At 41.2% G+C, this 19,527-nt stretch overlaps 1 protein-coding gene across 4 annotated transcripts in view; it reads left to right on the top strand.

Annotated features, from left to right (window-relative positions):
• The window catches only part of SOCS6 (suppressor of cytokine signaling 6), a 47,483-nt gene extending 29,199 nt beyond the window's left edge, over positions 1 to 18,284 (top strand). For all 4 annotated transcript variants that reach the window (XM_050938819.1, XM_050938816.1, XM_050938818.1 and 1 more), the window contains one exon: positions 11,999 to 18,284. In XM_050938819.1, coding sequence (XP_050794776.1) covers positions 12,125 to 13,729 — 1,605 coding nt within the window. In that variant the 5' untranslated portion in view covers positions 11,999 to 12,124 and the 3' untranslated portion in view covers positions 13,730 to 18,284. The remainder of the gene's footprint in view (positions 1 to 11,998) is intronic.
• Positions 18,285 to 19,527: the final 1,243 nt, after the last annotated feature.

Here is a 19,527-nt window from a genome sequence, read left to right as displayed (position 1 = left end):
TGAGACAGTTTGGGCACGTCTACACTAGGGGATTAGTCCGATTTTATATAAACCGGTTTTGTAAAACAGATTGTATAAAGTCGAGTGCACATGGCCACACTAAGCACATTAATTCGGCGGTATGCGTCCATGGTCCGAGGCTAGCGTCGATTTCCAGAGCGTTGCACTGTGGGTAGCTATTCCATAGCTATCCCATAGTTCCCGCAGTCTCCCCTGCTCCTTGGAATTCTGGGTTGAGATCCCAGTGCCTGATGAGGCAAAAATCATTGTCGCGGGTGGCTCTGGGTAAAGGTCGTCACTCATTCCTTCCTCCGGGAAAACAACGGCAGACAATCATTTCGCGCCCTTTTTCCCTAGATTGCCCTGGCAGACGCCATAGCATGGCAACCATGGAGCCCGTTCAGCTTTTTTTTTACTGTCACCGTATGTGTACTGAATGCCGCTGACAGAGGCGTTACTGCAGCGCTACACAGCAGCATTTGTTTGCTTTTGCATGATAGCAGAGACGGTTATCAGTCGTTCTGTACCATCTACTGCCATCGTAAATTGGCAATAAGATGACGGTTATCTGTCGTTCTGTACTGTCTGCTGCTATCATGGGTGCCCCTGGCTGAGGTCGGCTGGGGGCGCAAAGGCAAAAATGAGAATGACTTCCCGAGTCAATCCCTCCTTTATGGTTTCTAAAAATAGTCAGTCCTGCCTAGAATATGGGGCAAGTGTACTAGAGAACCAGTGTATCAGAGAGCACAGCTGCTCCATGTCAGATCCCGCAGAAATAATGAGCTGCATGCCATTCATGGGGTATGCCCCTACAACAACCCCACCCGTTGCTTCCCTCCTCCCCCAACCTTCCTGGGCTACCGTGACAGTGTCCTCCCCATTTGTGTCATGAAGTTATAAAGAATGCAGGAATAAGAAACAGTGACTTGTTAGTGAGATTAAATGAGGGGGAGGCAGCCTCCCGCTGCTATGACAGTCCAGGCAGGACATTAAGTGGTGCGGGGGAGAGGAGCCCAGCATCCCACTGCTATGCTAGTCCAAGCAGTACAGAATCTTTTCTTTACACATGAAAGGGAGGGGGCTGATGGAGCTCAGCCCCCAGTTGCTATGTGAGGACAGTTACTAGCCGTTCTGTACCATCTACTGGGACTGAGTAGGAATCATTCCTATTTTTACCCAGGCGCCCCCGGCCAGCCTCACCTGAGGCCAGCCAGGAGCACTCACGGGCTGATGGTGACGACGGATAGCAGTCATATTGTACTATCTGCCACCGGGGAGGGGAGAAGAGCGGATACTGCTTTTCACTGCTGCAGCATCGCGTCTACCACCAGCATTCAGTAGACATAGGGTGACATTGAAAAAAGTCAAGAAACAATTTCTTTCCCTTTTCTTTCACGTGGTGGGGGGAGGGAGTAAATTGATGAGCTATACCCTGAACCACGCCGGACAATGTGTTTGAACCTACAGGCACTGGGAGCTCAGCCAAGAATGCAAATACTTTTCGGAGACTACTGTGGACTGTGGGATAGCTGGAGTCCCTCAGTACCCCCTCCCTCCCTCCATGAGCCTCCATTTGATTCTTTGGCTTTCCGTTACGCTTGTCACCCAGCACTGTGTAGCGTGGAGATTTTTTTCAAATGCTTTGGCATTTCGTCTTCTGTAACGGAGCTCTGATAGAACAGATTTGTCTCCCCATACAGCGATCAGATCCAGTATCTCCTGTACGATCTATGCTGGAGCTCTTTTTGGATTTGGGACTGCATTGCCACCCATGCTGATCAGAGCTCCACGCTGGGCAAACAGGAAATGTAATTCAAAAGTTCACGGGGCTTTTCCTGTTTACCTGGCCACTGCATCCGAGTTCAGATTGCTGTCCAGAGCGGTCACAATGGTGCACTGTCTGATACCGCCCGGAAGCCAATACTGTCGATTTTCTGCTACACTAACCCTAATCCGATATGGTAATACCGATTTTAGCACTACTCCTCTCATTGGGGAGGAGTACAGAAATCGATTTAAAGAGTCCTTCATATCGATATAAAGGGCCTCGTAGTGTGGACGGGTGCGCCGTTAAATCGGTTTAACGCTGCTAAAATTGGTTTAAACGCATAGTGTAGACCAGGCCTTTGTTTACATTGACCATCCTCAGGCATGGCTGTCCCGCAGCTCCCAGTGGCTGCGGTTCACTCTTCCCAATCAGTGGCAGTGAGGGGGAGAGAGTGATTGCTCTCCCCCTGCTTGTAAAGATGCTAGGTGTGGTGGGACTCAATTATAAATAAACTGCACAGGGTGTTGAACCAGCACCAGGGTCTCTGTGTGGTTTGTCGACTGAGACAGAAGCAGGACCGCAGAGACCCTGTTTCAGTACTATTTGAAGTGTTGAGGGTGGATGGTGGGAAAATGTCATTAGACAGCATTGTCTCTTAACATATTACTGAAGGTGCAACTTACCAATGGAAGTTATGAAGTGTTAAGTAAAATAAGTGAAATTTGCTTTTAAAGAACCATTTCTTAACAATTGATATGTATAAAAATAACTGTACTTCCTATTTGCCCCAGCCTTCTTCAAGTATTCCATAATACTTTGACACGGCTTCTTAGATCACAGAGGTATTCATTTTAAGGTAAATTTTGAGTACTCAGTTTGAAAAGAAATCTGAATTATGCAAATAGTTAAACTACTGTGAATCTTTCAGGGCATTGAAACCTGATTGTGATTGTGCCTCATCAGTAAAGAAATGTGACTCAGGTGAAGGCTTTTAATATATTGTTTAGGATTAAAAAATTTTAAACAATGTATTGGAAATTTGGTGTGAATCTATACTGAATAAAAAGCAATTAAGTGGCTGTGGCTTCAATGTGTAGTGCAAAGTTTAAATGTACATTGGGGCTATGTCATGTCAGTTTCTTCTATAAGCATAATTTCCTTTTCAAATCAATAGCACATTCAGCATTAAAAATCAGTGGCATGTTACCTATGATAATTAAGTACACAACTTTTTGGTATCTGTGCATTTGTATTAAGATGCTTTTAGATCCAAGGCTAACAATATACTTCCCAGTTTTCAGTATTAGGCTTTAATCAGCTGTTTCAGAAACGTGTCCCTCCCCCACTCCTTAAAAAAAAAAAAAAAGCATACAAATTCCTTTTTTGAATCTCCAGAGCCATGCATTGAGTGGTGATTGTGGGTACTGTCTATATTGTTCTATTCAGTTTATCTCTGTGCACAGTTGTGTGAATGCTCTGAAACAGGATGTGCTTTTGCTATGTTGTAAACTTTATAGATAAGCCTTCTTATACTTTATGCTAAACTATAACAAATCTAATAACTTGTTATAGCTGGGATTTTGTATTTCTAAATTAATACCTAGAGCATACTCTAAGTGCAGGAATAGTGTAGTTGTAAGTTTAAAAATCAAGTTAAATATTTTCATGTTCCATTTGATGGAAATAAATGGACAAGTTAATTAATTAAAACTCCTAATTATAGGAAGGGCAATTGATAAATGAAATTGAACCCTACCTCTTCAAAATCATAGCAGACCAGCATCCTCCTCCTCCTCTGCAACCACTGCTTCCTCTTCCTCCCCTGCCTGGGGGGCACCGATGACCTGCAACAGCACCCTCTGCACAGTCACTGAAACCCTGATTTCAGCCTGATAAGGTGGGAGGCCCCTGTCATGGGGAGGCAGCTGGAGAGTGAGCCTGCCCTGCACTCACCCTGCAGCGGTGACTCTCATCCTGTGGGGCTGGGTCCAAGGGTTAAGACAGAGCCTACGCCAGGCTCCCTCCCGGCAGCAGTGGGTCCTGTGAGGCTGTGCCCGAGCGTTGAGAGCAAACCCACTCCACACTTACCAGCTTACAATGCCACTCATTCAGATTTGGCTAGGCTACACTCTTGTCATGATGGAACGGCAGCTGACCAACTCTGTGTGCCAGGTTGCAACATGGAGTGGGGAGCTGGGCCCAGTCCTGTGAGACACAGGAGCTGCCACTGTGGAGTGGGTGCAGAGCAGTCTGGCTCTCCAACACGTCCCTGTCCCTCCTCTCAGTGCCACCCTCACCACTGGGCTGGTGGGGCAACCCACCTAGTGCCTTCCCACATGGACAAACAGAGAAGACACAGTAACCGTGAGTTCTTTCACCTCTGTGACGGACTTGCAGCCCTAATTATAGGAAAACGTAAATTCTATAAATACATGTTAAAGAATGGCTGTGTGTCAATTTCTGGTTCTATTTTTGTTACTATTCAGTGCTTCAGAATTATCATTTGAATTGTAATTGTTCAAGTTTGGCCACATATGGGTGTGTCTCCTTTTTGTATTAACTTTTTTAAGGAGAAAAAGTGTGTGTCTCATTTCCAAAGCTGGCCTGTTACATAGTAATGTCTTCTGGCAGCACTGTAAATAGTGTTTATCTCAGGAAATGGCTATAGTTAACCTAGGTGAAATAGGTAAAATGCATAAAAGCTCTATAATACAAATACACAAACTTTCTGTTGACACAGTCCCACACATAAACCATTATGACTGACATGCCAGATGTCCTATTTAAATCATTTTGACGCACAATTATTTAATTGAAACTGCTCTGAAATATTTTAAGTACGCAAAACAGAGCACTCCCAATTCACACTTTTCAAATAATCAAACACGCACCAAAAAAGAAGCTTACAAGAAGTGGAAAATTGGACAAATGACCAGAGAGCTGTATAAAAGTATTGCTCAGACATGCAGGAGTGAAATCAGGAAGGCCAAATCACAGTTGGAGTTGTAGCTAGCAGGGGATGTTAAGAGTAACAAGAAGGGTTTCTACAGGTATGTTAGCAACAAGAAGAAAGTCAAGGAAAGTGTGGGCCTCTTATTGAATGGGGGCAGCAACCTAGTAACAGAGGATGTGGAAAAAGCTAATGTACTCATGCTTTTTTCGCCTCTGTCTTCACGAACAAGGTTAGTTCCTAGACTACTGCACTGGGCAGCACAGTATGGGGAGGAAGTAACCAGCCCTCTGTGGAGAAAGAAGTGGTTCAGGACTATTTAGAAAAGTTGGATGAGCACAAATCAGCATGGATTCACCCAAGGCAAGTCATGCCTGACTAACCTAATTGCCTTCTATGATTAGATGACTGGCTCTGTAGGTGAGGGGAAATCAGTGGACGTGTTATTCCTTGACTTTAGCAAAGCTTTTGATATGGTCTCCCCAGTATTCTTGCCAGCAAGTTAAAGAAGTATGGGCTGGATGAATAGACTATAAGGTGGGTAGAAAGCTGGCTAGATCATTGGGCTCAATGAGTAATGATCAGTGGCTCCAAGTCTAGTTGGCAGCCAGTGTCAAGCGGAGTGCCCCAAGGGTGGGTCCTGGGGCCGGTTTTGTTCAATATCTTCATTAGTGATCTGGAGGATAGCGTGGATTGCACTCTCAGCAAGTTTGCAGATGACACTAAACTGGGAGGAGTGGTAGAAACGTTGGAGGGTAGGGACAGGATACAGAGGGACCTAGACAAATTAGAGGATTGGGCCAAAAGAAATCTAATGAGGTTCAACAAGGACAAGTGCAGAGTCCTGCACTTAGTACAGAAGAATCCCATGCACTGCTACAGACTAGGGACTGAGTGGCTAGGCAGCAGTTTTCCAGAAAAAGACCTAGAGATTACAGTGGACAAGAAGCTGGATATGAGTCAACAGTGTGCCCTTGTTGCCAAGAAGGCTAATGGCGTTTTGGGCTGTATAAGTAGGGGCACTGCCAGCAGATCAAGGGACATGATCATTCCCCTCTATTCGGCACTGGTGAGGCCTCATCTGGAGTACCGTGTCCAGTTTTGGGCCCCACACTGCAAGAAGGATGTGGAAAAATTGGAAAGAGTGCAGTGGAGGGCAACAAAAATGATTAGGAGGCTGGAGCATGTGATTTATGAGGAGAAGCTGAGGGACTGCGATTATTTAATCTGCAGACAAGAAGAATGAGGGGGCATTTGATAGCTGCTTTGAACTACCTGAAGGGGGATTCCAAAGAGGATAAATCTAGACTGTTCTCAGTGGTACCAGATGATAGAACAAGGAGTAATGGTGTCAAGTTGCAGTGGGGGAAGTTTAGGTTGGATATTAGGGAAAAAAGTTTTTCACTAGGAGTGTGATAAACCACTGGAAAGGGTTACCTAGGGAGGTGGTGGAATCTCCTTCCTTAGAGGTTTTTAAGGTCAGGCCTGACAAAACCCTGTCTGACATGATTTAGTTAGTGTTGGTCTTGCTTTGAGCAGGAGGTAGAACTCCTGAGATGACCTCCTGAGGTCCCTTCCAACCCTGATATTCTATGATTCTGTGCATTCTTTAGCTCTCCCGGTATATTTTAAATACAACATCACCATAACAACTCCAATCAACATGTGTTTCTGGAAAATAGATCCTGTCAAACTAACTTGAAGCCTGTTTTTTACAAGATTACAACACTGGTTGATAAAGGCAATAGTGTTACTATATTATACTTAGACATCTCTAAGGGATCTGACTTGGTACCACATGACTTTTTAATTTTAAACTACAACCATACAGATTAACATGGCACACATTAAATGGATTAAAAGATGGCTAACTGTCAGGTCATGAAATGTAATTGTAAGCAGGGACTTATCATCAAACAAGTGTGTTTGTAGTGGGTTCATGCAGGAATTGGTTCTTGTCTCTATCCTATTTAACATTTTTATCAGTGACCTAGAAGAATACAGAAAACTACCATTGATAAAGTTTGCAGATGACACAAAAACTATGGACGTGGTAAATAATGAAGAGGACAGGTTGCTGATTCAAAGTGGTTTGGATCAATGGTTCTCAAGCTAGGGCCACCACTTGTTCTGGGAAAGCCCCTGGCGGGCCGGGCCTGTTTTTTTTACCTGCCGCGTCCGCAGGTTCAGCCGATCGTGGCTCCCACTGACCATGGTTCGCCGCTCCAGGCCAATGGGGGCTGCAGGTAGTGGAGCAGGTCAAAGGACATGCTAGCCGCCCTTCCTGCAGCCCCAATTGGCCTGGAGCAGTGAACCGCGGCCAGTGGGAGCCGTGATTGGCCAAGCCTGTGGACGCGATAGGTAAACAAACCGCCTCAGCTTGCCTGGGGCTTTCCCGGAACAAGTGACAGCCCTAGTTTGAGAACCACTGGTCTGGATCACTTGGAGAACTTTGTTTAAGCAACCAATGTGCCTTTTGATACAGCCACATGTAAAGAAACACATGTAAGAACAAACAGTGCAGACCATGCTCACAAGATGGGGGACTCTCTCCCAGGAAGTAGTGAGTCCAATACAGATTCCAATGGTGGAAAATATGCTGAACATGTGTGTGATGCTGTGACCAAAAGACCTAAATCAGTCCATAGATGTATTAGCTGAGGAATCTCAAGTAGGGGTAGGACAGTTATATCACCTCTGCATTTGGCATTGTTGCAACCACTGCTGTAATACTTTGTCTAGTTCTGGGGTCCTCAGTTCAAGAAGGATGTTGATAAATTGAAGAGGGTTCAGCAAAGAGCCCTGAGAATGATTAAATGATTGGAAAACATGCCTTGTAGTGATAAGACCCAGGAGCGCCATCTAGTCAATTTAACAAAGAGATAGTTGTAGTGACCTGTTCACAGTTTATAAGTACCTGCATGGGGACAAAAAATTGATAATTGGTTCCTCAGTCTAGTAGACAAAGGTATAACAAGATCTAATGGCTGGAAGTTGAAACTAGACAAATTCAGGCTGGAAAAAGTTGCAGTTTTTTAACAGTGATAGTAATTAACCTTGGAACAACTTAACAATTTTTAAATCAAGATTGTATGTTTTTCTAAAATACATGATCTGGTTCAAACAGGAATTAAAACAGGGAATTTCTATGGCCCGTTTTATACAGGTCAGGTTAGATCAGTGGTGGGCAACCTGCGGCTCTTCAGAGTAATCTGCTGTTGGGCTGTGAGACAGTTTGTTTACACTGACTGTCTATGTCTTCTTCTAAATTATGTTTGGTAAAAATCTGACTTTAAAATAAAGTTTTTGAACTATGTTTCTTTTTCTTTCTTTTTTTCTTTTGTCCCCAGCTGTCTCCACTCTCATTTCATTTTGTCTCTCTAGCTTTCTCCTTCCTTTGATCTCAGAATATTCCTAAAATATTTATATTGTCCATCAGACTCTTTGGAACACCATGGCATAATTTATTGCATATTCACAGCAGCAGATATCTGCAGCAGACTTTTCGAGAGATCTTATTAAAATTGACTATGCAGGAGGTGCTACTGAGAAAGCACTTCTGTTCAGGATCTCAGCAATAGTATAATTCTTACAGAGTTCCAAATGAAGTTGTCCTGCTGGTGTTAACTGATATTTTTATAACATACAAGACGTCAAGATGCATTCCATGAAATAATACATATACTAATTTTTGTCATCCCTAGATGAAAAAAATCTGTGCATGCAAAAGTGTCCCAGTGAGTTCCTAAATGCTTCATTCTTTGCATATCTGTATGATGTCTGTACAGTTCTTTACTAACAGCCCTCAATATAAGGCCTACCTACTTCTCAGAAGTAAGCATTATTAGCGGTTTATGTCTGGAAGAATTGAGACAGAGAGAGGCTAAGGATGTGTCTACACTACAGAGGAACAGCTGTTGGTTATGCAGGGACGCCACTCTAGTGCTGCAGTGTAAATGCTTCCTACAGTGAAGGAAAGGATCTTTCTGTTGATGTAGTTAATCCACCTCTCTGAGAAGTGGTAGCTAGGTTGACAGAAGAATTCATCCATCAACCTAGTTGCATCTATACTGTGGTTAGGTCAACCTAACTGCAGTGTTTAGGGTGCCAGATTTTTCACAGCTCTGCAATGTAGCAAGGTCAATATAATTTTTAACTTAAACCAAGTCACTGGACTTCTCAGTGCGGATGGTCCAATATGTAATAGGACTTAATTTAATCAATTTCAGTTAAATTCAGTATTTCAGTTGGATTCAGTGGGCTTCAGGCCAGGACCATAGTTCATTTGATCACGTTGCTTGTTCCTGGATGAATAAACTGGTGCTCTCGGACATACCAAGGTTAATCCTGCTCATGACTGCATAAGTTTTTATAACTTCAAGACATGACCATCATTCTCATTATATGCTTTATTAATCTGATAAATGTATTAACTACCAAAAGTTGTAGACCTATAATCCAGAAGATTTCTGTGCTGAAACATAGTGTTCACAGTTGCAGTGGTAGATCTTTCTTTCTGGACTAGCATGAGAAAATATTGGCAGCGACAGCATTTTAAAATATAGCAGTGTCATTTTGTGACACAGTTCTCTTGTATTCTTTACAACAGGGATCAGCAACCTTTGGCCCACAGCCCATCAGGGAAATCTGCTGGTGGGCCAGGATGGTTTGTTTTCCTGCAGCGTCCTCAGGTTTGGCTAATCGTAGCTCCCACTGGCTGCGGTTTGCCGTTCCAGACCAATGGGTGCTGTGGGAAGCGGCCCTGCACATCCCTCGTCCCATGTCGCTTCCTGAAGCCCCCATTTGCCTGGAACGGCAAACCGCGGCCAGTGGGAATTGCGATCGGCTGAACCTGCGGACACTGCAGGTAAACAAACCTGTCTGGCCCACCAGCAGGTTTTCCTGATGGGCCGCGAGCCAAAGATTGCCAATCCCTGCTTTACAATATAGTAGTTACTTTAGTTTTATTTGATAATGTAGTTTTCTCAAGATATGTTAACCTGAAATTCCAAGGTAAGGTTCCATTTTGCAAAAATCCTCAAATAATCAAAATTATGCTAATGCACAGTTTATATCAATCCAAACCAGAACTACTATGCTCCCACAGTGGCACTCAAAACCAAGAAAAATTCAAACATGACCTTTTCCTTTCTTCCCACCGATTCGTTTAATTAAAGGCTTCAGAATTAATACTTTATTCTTAAACATAGTGAAACTTTGTGATAAAGTTTTTGCAGATGTGTGTTGCCTGCTCTCAGGGTGCTCCAAGGGGGTCAAAGATAAGGTAGTTTGGATGATCATACTCTACATATGCATAATTTAAAATATGTTTGATTTTTGTAAAGTAGAACCTTAACTTACAATTTACAAACATTTTACATACGTTCTTAACGTTTGACAGTGGAGAGCGCAGGGAGAATTAAGAAATCCAGAAACTTAATTTGTAAATGCTGTAAATGATAGATTCATTGTGGTTTTTTCCTTGAGTATTTCTTTAGATTTAAAGAAAAAATGTTAAAGAATTGCTCAGTAGTAGAAGTACCTGTAAACCTTGGAAGCCAGTCATAGATCCAAGCCCTGTTGGAATGTAAGCTGGACTAGACAGCCTCCCATTTCCATGAGTGGCTACCTCCTTCTTATTCTCCATGTTGGCTTTTTATCCTATATACAGTGTTTCCTCTCCCATGGCCCCAATGTAGCTTTCTATTGGCTACTCCCTACTTTGCCACTCATGAGTAATTCTGCTATCACAAACTCATTCTAATAATAATTATACCATATCATTATGTATTTTACTTATATACATATTTAGGTATTTTCACAACAACACCTTTAACGATCTCTGTAATTCCTACATGCACTCCCTCAAACCTGTGAAAACTCCTTCTTAACATTGTCTCTCAGAGAAGTGAAATTTGATGTTGCTGGGTGCACCTGTTTTAAAGAAAAGACTCAAAAGGGAGTTGAGAGAATCTTTGAAAAGTGAATGAAAGGAATTTTTGGAAATACCCATATCTCTGAATTTCCTTGTTTGATTTGCTTTAAAAAAAAATGTTACCCTGTAATAAGATGTGAAGGAGACTGTTTTGGTTTTGTTATTGTTATTAATATTGTCTTATAGGTCCAATTCTGTGATTTATCAAGGGGTAGCCGTGTTAGTCTGGATCTGTAAAAGCGTCATGCATTCGATGAAGTGAGTGTTCACCCACGAAAGCTCATGCTCCAATACGTTTGTTAGTCTATAAGGTGCCACAGAACTCTTTGCCAATTCTGTGAATGAAACTCTCATTTCACTCTTAACTACTGCTCCTTAATAACAAGAAAATGTTTTTCGTGGTTATCTCTTCTTTTAGCCACATGGTTTTTCTTAAAGTGTTCTTTAAATTAAAAGGCATTTTGAAGTGTGACAGAAATCCTGTAATTAATGTTTGAGCATGATCCTGCAGCCCTTACTTGGGGAATTCCATTTGTAATAATTTATACCAAAAAATTAAGGTTGGTTGTTAGTAACTGACTGAATATAATTGTGGTGCACAGATTATAAAGGTATATTACAAGACTGCATGGCTCATGAGTAAGGAGAGGCATGTAGCTGTGCTGCTTCAGGAGGAGCCCTGGCAAAGAATTCTCCCAGTAGGGAGTAGCGGGGAAGTAGCCCTTTACCTGGTGCTGCCCCTCGCACCATTTCATCTCAGTTGGGGGTAGTGGGAGAGGGAATGGAGCCAAGGGTCCACCTACTCCCCACTCCTCTCTGCCTACATACTCTTGGAGTGGGGAAGGAAAGAGAGGGGAAGGGGTAGTATTGAGCAGGCACACCTTGCTCTCTCTGCTCTCCACCCCCCATGCCTGGACTTATGATGTGGGAACCAAAGAGGCTGGGCACACAGAGTGGGTGAAGGTCTCTTATGGCTTGTCTACACAGGAAAATTTCCTTGTGGCTATGTTAAGACCGTCACAATCTAGCCCTGGAGTAGGAAGCTTGTTGTACCCATTATCATCTTCAACAATTAGTCAGCTTCCCCTGTGTTTGGGTTGGTCTTTCACATAGCAAAGGAGAGAGGAAAATTATATATAAAATTAAAATATGATTTTAAAACCAGAACAACTGGCAGGCAACTCAAAAGCAGATGTTGTACTTTTAAGTCATTTCTTGAACTTGACTGGATTTTCTAAGTACAGCTTTGCATTCATTTGGTGTCCATCTCTTAAATACTGTAGTTTTCATTTAAAATGTTTTGTTTTGTTTTTGTGAAGTTAAATGTCTTTTTATTTGTTTCCAGGAAATGGCTCTTGAAGTTAAATGAGACTGGATAAAATACATACATGAAGCAGAGGCTGCTCTACATGTGTTAAGGCTAAAATACCAGAAAGAGCTTTTGATGAGCCAGACTTGGTAGCTTGTCATAATGAAGAAAATTAGTCTCAAAACAATTCGCAAATCCTTTAACTTAAATAAAAGCAAAGAAGAAAGTGACTTTGTAGTGGTTCAGCAGCCATCATTAAGTGAATTTGGAAAAGATGACTCCTTGTTTGGCAGCTGCTATGGTAAAGATTTGGCTAGCTGTGAAGTTAACAGTGAAGATGAAAAAGGTGGCAAAAATAGATCAAAAAGTGAAAGCTTAATGGGTACTTTAAAAAGAAGGCTTTCAGCAAAACAAAAGCAGAAAGGGAAAGGCAGCACGCCATCTGTAAGCTCTGCTGATGACGATACCTTTTCTTCCTCATCTGCTCCAATAACCTTTAAAGATGTGAGAGCTCAAAGACCTCTAAGATCCACATCCCTCCGTAACCACCATTACAGTCCAACACCATGGCCCCTTCGATCGACAAACTCAGAAGAGACATGTATCAAAATGGAAGTGAAAGTCAAGGCCTTGGTCCACTCCTCTAACCCAAGCCCAGCGCTGAATGGTGTTCGAAAGGACTTCCATGACTTGCAGTCAGATAGTGTGTTTCAAGAACAAAACAATACATTAAGAAGTACGGAATCCCAGAATGGGGACCTACATCTTCATATTGATGAACATGTGCCTGTAGTTATTGGACTAATGCCTCAGGACTACATTCAGTATACTGTGCCTTTAGATGAGGGAATGTATCCTTTGGAAGGATCACGTAGTTACTGTCTAGATAGTTCCTCACCCATGGAAGTTTCAACTGTTTCTTCTCAAGTGGGCGGAAATGCTTTTCATGAAGATGAGGGTCAGGTGGATCAAGATGTAGTTGTTGCTCCAGATATATTTGTGGACCAGGCAGTGAATGGTTTGTTGATTGGTACCACAGGAGTCATGTTGCAAAGCCCAAGAGTTAATCACAGTGATGTCCCTCCACTCTCACCATTGCTACCTCCGATTCAGAATAATCAAATCCAAAGGAACTTTAATGGACTGAATGGCACAGATGCCCATGTTGCTGAAAGTATGCGCTGCCATTTGAATTTTGATCCTAACTCTGCCCCAGGAGTTGGAAGAGTTTATGACTCTGTACAAAATAGTGGTCCTATGGTTGTGACGAGCCTCACAGAGGAACTGAAAAAACTTGCAAAACAAGGATGGTACTGGGGCCCTATCACACGTTGGGAGGCAGAGGGAAAACTGTCAAATGTGCCTGATGGTTCATTTCTTGTTCGAGATAGCTCTGATGACCGTTATCTTTTAAGCCTGAGTTTTCGCTCCCATGGTAAAACCCTTCATACTAGAATTGAACATTCAAATGGTAGGTTTAGCTTTTATGAACAACCAGATGTGGAGGGACATACTTCTATTGTTGATCTAATTGAACATTCAATCAGGGACTCTGAAAATGGAGCTTTTTGCTATTCAAGGTCTCGATTGCCTGGATCTGCAACTTACCCAGTGAGATTGACAAACCCAGTATCTCGGTTTATGCAGGTGCGTTCCTTACAGTACCTGTGTCGTTTTGTTATACGTCAGTATACCAGAATAGACCTGATCCAGAAACTGCCTTTGCCAAACAAAATGAAGGATTATTTACAAGAAAAGCACTACTGAAAGCTTATGGGAATCTTGCATCTTGCACTTTGGGAACAAAAAAAAAGATTGAAATACAGTTTACAAATTTTCATTGCTATCAAAATCTTTTGCTGCCATAACAATGTTTCATTTTTGTGTGTAAAGAAGGGTAATGCATCTTTTTTGTTTGTTTATGTTTGGTGTTTTTTGTTTGTTTGAGGGGGCTTTTTTTTTTAAAGAATGATTACAAGGTTTTTAGAAGTGTGAAATAGCTATCTTTCATCAATGTGCAGAAAATAATCACAATGTGAATGATCAAATTCTCCTTAATTTCCCCAAGTGCTGCTATCCACTGTGATTTTTATGCATTGAGTGCATTTCATGTGTATTCAACCATAAGTAAAAGTGAAATGAAACTTGTAGAATGGAATTTTTGTCTTCTTAAAATTGCCTATTTTATAAAGATAATTGTGGACAAAACATACAGGTAGATAAATTACAGAATTTAGATATACAGTGAAAATGATTTCCCAGCATCCTAAATGAACATCTCCATAGAACTGCCCTAATTTAAAACTACTTAATCGATGTAGCTGTGTGATGGAATATAGTTATGCAGCATATCTTTGGAAACCTCCTTTCTCCTAAATGATTTTATAGTTTGTATGCGCTATTTTGCCTTTGAGAAATTGGGTTGAGTTTTCTTTTTCTTGGAATTTCCTTATAATTTTTTCTTCTCCGTTTAAAAACAGCCTTGAAAAACAGTACAGAGCATCAATATGGAAATTGTAGCATTTAAAATGATGTTAAACATGGATTACTAATGACATTGTTGAAAAAAAATCTACAAATCTCCCTAATTGTAGGAACTATCAATTAAAGTGATAATGTGACAAGACTTCTGAAAACAATTTCTACACTACAGTTGGTTGTCCCCGCCCCACCCTTTCCCTCTTGCATTTTGACATTTAGTATTTGATTCTGGGATTTTGTGGGGGGGTTGGAGAGGGCTTAAACAAATTATACCTAAGGCTGCATTTTTTTAACCTTTGTATATTTGAAATTAGTGACAGAAGGGGTTTTGGTTTAATACAGTGGCCACAGAAAAGGGCTTTGTTACTAACAGTCTCAGGCACTGTTATGAAAATTGACTGTTTTGACATAAAAGTATCATATCAATTTAGTAAATATTTCTGACATCTGACAAGGATAGTGGCATTTAAAAAGTCTTAAGGGGAGCCTGACTTTCTACAAGAGATTTCTGGATTGGGAGACTGGGCCCTAGATTGCAAAGTTTTCCTTGTGCAATATTCATCATATTGGTGTTTCCCTTTATAGCTATTTTACATTTGTGCTTTCAATTTTAAAGGTGATCATGACTAAATTTGTGTTTTAGTTTTGTTTTTAAATCAATGTTATATTTTTTAGCATGTCACCTTCTCTGTCAGCAGTTGGTAGAAGTTGCTGCTTAGTAAAGATCAACATAGAAAAAGGCTGGGATAAATCCTTTTTGGATCATTTTCTTTTGGTTATTTTATCTAGCTTTTTTGCCCCCTGAAATGAATTTGTAGCATTGAATACACTATTGCTGCAAAGTGCTGCAGTAGCACTACATCTTGGGTTGCCTGAATTGATATGCTAAATTTATATATTTTTTTTAATTTATTTTTTGGACCACAGTATTTTAAAAAAAAAAATCAAAGGCAGATAAAGCCTGTCTGTTCTGAGGGATAGAGGATGATGATTTCTTCTTTTGTCCAATAATATTTTTAAACTTAAAAAAATATTCTCAGCAAAGTATATATGTTTAATTTGTTGTCTCTGCCATTCATATATATTTATGCAAGCTTGAATCCAGATTTCTCTCTTCTGGACGTTTTTTTCTTCTTTGAATCAGGGCTACAAACTTTAGTAAAAAAGGCACAATAATCTTATAACATGGTACAGTGTTCTGATTCTATCTGAGTAGAGGACAGAGGAAGTCATTTTTATGGAATATGAAACATGCTTGTTAGGATGAAACCTTTCACATTTTTTTCACTTTAAAAATTCTTCCCCCACACAATCCAGAGGGACTGTACACTTTACAAAGTCTCTAGAATTGTGTAGTACGTTAGGCAATGATATAAAATTAGGAAATATATCCCAGTGTTTAACAAACTTAAAGATGCATTTAAAATATGCTTTGTGCATAAGTATTTAATGGACCTTGCGTAAGGGCTTAAACATCTGAAACTTTAATATCCCAATTTCATTGCTGTATTAAGAAAATGTATGTGAACTTGTGTGCTAAGTTTCTTTTCCATGTCTTCATTTATTCGTTTGGTCACCTATCAGAGTTGGACACTTATGAAATATTACTTTTGGTTAAATTCATCCAGTGCATTTTGAGTTGCCTTCCTTGCTGTGTACTTTAATTGTAAACTTAGTAAAAGGTCCAGTTCTAATTGCCTCTTTTTGATGAGCTTTCCATAGGTTTGATTAAAAGGACCCTGACAAGTACTTCAGACCTAAGAGAAGACCTGCCTAGAATTTTTTTGTAATCTGATGCTGTAATGTCCTAAATTTCAAATATTTTGAAATCCACCATTCTGTAAAGACATTTTTTTAAAAGCTACCAGATTCAGAATCTCTCTCTTTTTGTTACTGAAGCAGTCTTCCAGTCGTAGGAGCACAGATTAAGAAACCCTATTTTGACAACATTGACTTATAGTTGCTTATTATAATGATTACTGTGATAGCCACAGTAATGTTGTTTAGTTACAAAGCAGCTGAAAATTATTAAAGGGCAACAACTGTAGTCAGGAAAGACAGTCTTCATTTGTGCTCCATAACAAATATAGGAACAAAATCTGTGTTTGCCAAATGGAAGAAAACAAATATGGTAGGTTGAAAAAAGTTATTTTCAGGCCTTTAATAGAAGATAAACAAAAATTAAATAAAAATAAAATAAAAACAATTTAATTCTGTTCCTTTAAAGTAAAACAGTGCTTGTTTTATTCAGTACAACAGTCAGAGGGTATGTCTACACTACGGGATTATTCCGATTTTACATAAACCAGTTTTGTAAAACATTGTATAAAGTCGAGTGCACCTGGCCACACTAAGCACATTAATTCGGCAGTGTGCGTCTATGCACCGAGGCTAGTGTCGATTTCCGGAGCGTTGCACTGTGGGTATCTATCCCGTAGCTATCTCATAGTTCCCGCAGTCTCCCCCACACATTGGAATTCTGGGTTGAGATCCCAATGCAAAAACAGTGTCATGGGTGATTCTGGGTAAATGTCGTTACTCAATCCTTCCTCCGTGAAAGCAACGGCAGACAATCATTTTGCGCCCTTTTTCCCTGGATTGCCCTTGCAGACGCCATAGCATGGCAATGATGGAGCCCGTTTTGCCTTTTCACTATCACCGTATGTGTACTGGATGCTGCTGACAGACATGGTACTGCAGTGCTACAGAGCAGCATTCATTTGCCTTTGCAAGGTAGCAGAGACGGTTACCATCCCTATTGCACCCTCTGCCATTGTAAATTGGCAATGAGATGATGATTATCAGTCATTTTGTACAGTCTGCTGCTGTCATGGGTGCTCCTGGCTGACCTCGTTGAGGTCGGCCGGGGGCGCATGGACAAAAATGGGAATGACTCCCGGGTCATTCCCTTCTTTATGTTTTGTCTAAAAATAGAGTCAGACCTGCCTAGAATATGGGGCAAGTGTACTAGAGAACCAGAGAGCACAGCCACTCCGTGTCAGAGCCCCAGAGATCCTGCAGAAATGATGAGCTGCATACCATTCATGGGGGTGCCCCTTCAACAATCCCACTCGTTGCTTTCCTCCTCTCCCAACCTTCCTGTGCTACCGTGGCAGTGTCCCCCCATTTGTGTGATGAAGTAATAATGCAGGAATAAGAAACACTGACTTTTTAGTGAGATAAAATGAGGGGGAGGAAGCCTCCAGCTGCTATGATAGTTTAGGCAGAACATTAAAGGGTGGGTGGGGGAGAGGAGCGCAGCCTCCCGCTGCTATGATAGTCCAGGCAGTACAGAATTTTTTCTTTAGACATGAAAAGGTGGGGGCTGATGGAGCTCAGCCTCCAGTTGCTATGATGAGGATGGTTACCAGCCGTTTTGTACCATCTGCCGGGAATGACCGGGAGTCATTCCCATTTTTACCCAGGCGCTCCCAGCCAACCTCACCAAGGCCAGCCAGGAGCACTCACGGGCTGATGGTGCAATATGACTGATATCCATCTTCATCATCAGCCACCAGGAAGGGGATGCTGGTGTTCAGCGCTGCAGCATCCCGTCTACCAGCAGCATGCAGTAGACATAGGGTGACATTGAAAAAAGGCAAGAAATGATTTTTTCCCCTTTTCTTTCCGGGGGGGTCGGGGGAAGGGTGTACATTTACAACATATACACTGAAACACCCGGGAAAATGTTTTTGACCCTTCAGGAATTGGGAGCTCAGCCAAGAATGCAAATACTTTTTAGAGACTACAGGGACTATGGGATAGCTGGAGTCCTCAGTACCCCCTCCTTCCCTCCATGAGCGTCTATTTGATTCTTTGGCTTTCTGTTACTCGTGTCACATAGCACAAATGCTTTGGCATTTCGTCTTCTGTAACGGAGCTCTTATAGAACAGATTTGTCTCCCCATACAGCGATCAGATCCAGTATCTCCCGTACGGTCCTTGCAGGAGTTCTTTTTGGATTTGGGACTGCATCGCCAGCTGTGCTGATCAGCGCTTCACGCTGGGCAAACAGGAAATGAAATTCAAAAGTTCACAGGGCTTTTCCTGTCTACCTGGCCACTGCATCCCAGTTCAGATTGCTTTCCAGAGCGGTCACAATGGTGCACTGTGGGATACCACCCGGAGGCCAATACCGTCACTTTGCGGCCACACTAACCCTAATTTGACATGGCAATACCGATTTCAGCTCTACTCCCCTCGTTGGGGAGGAGTACAGAAATCGATTTAAAGAGCCCTTTATATCGATATAAAGGGCTTCGTTGTGTGGACATGTGCAGGGTTAAATCAGTTTAATGCTGCTAAATTCGGTTTAAACGCGTAGTGCAGAGTAGGCCCATGTTGCAACTGAATTATTGGAAAATGTATTTGAAGATGAAACTTTGAAATAAAATTGATTTCTGAAGCTACAAGTTGATGGAAGTTATTGGTGACACTGGCTGGTTAACTAATTAGAAGAATGAAGCTATAGCTTGTATTTCGATATTATGTCAGAAAGGTTTTTTCTGATTCTTACAACAGTGTTAATTGTAGTTAATTGAACAGCAAAATTGAAGTTTATTTATATTCTTTGGTCAGGTCGCAGGTCCCTTATGCTGCTGCTGACATCAATCAATACCATCTTTTTTATCAAGATGGCTTCCACCATTAGTAGCCTTAGAAATGCTATTATTAATTAGAAATTTTATTTTCAAATATATACATTTCATATCCTGATCATGCTAAGAGGTGCTTTTATATGAAAATTGACTGCTGGGCTAATCAAAATATGAGCAGTTTTTCTTTTCTGTGTTTCATACTGAGTGAATTATGGATATGTAAATTAAATCATAATACCAGCAATATATTGCCTGTGATTCCAGTAAGGAATGGTTCTCAGTTACATAACTTTTAAATTTTAAGCTAAATGATGGGTACAATATTGATTGCCAATCTTATTTCTTTTAATACTTTTTAAAATTCTACAAAGAAAAATATTAAAAACCATTCTTTATTAATAGACGTGGAATAGTTAATAGCTCATAACATCACAAAATATTATGGAGTTTGCTGTATCTGGAAAGTGCTCTAAACCCTACACATAG

Source organism: Gopherus flavomarginatus, chromosome 2 (genome assembly GCF_025201925.1).
Source record: "Gopherus flavomarginatus isolate rGopFla2 chromosome 2, rGopFla2.mat.asm, whole genome shotgun sequence".
Taxonomy (NCBI): domain Eukaryota; kingdom Metazoa; phylum Chordata; order Testudines; family Testudinidae; genus Gopherus; species Gopherus flavomarginatus.
The sequence above is the reverse complement of the archived record's forward strand: the minus strand, read 5'-3'. Positions and strand labels throughout refer to the sequence as shown.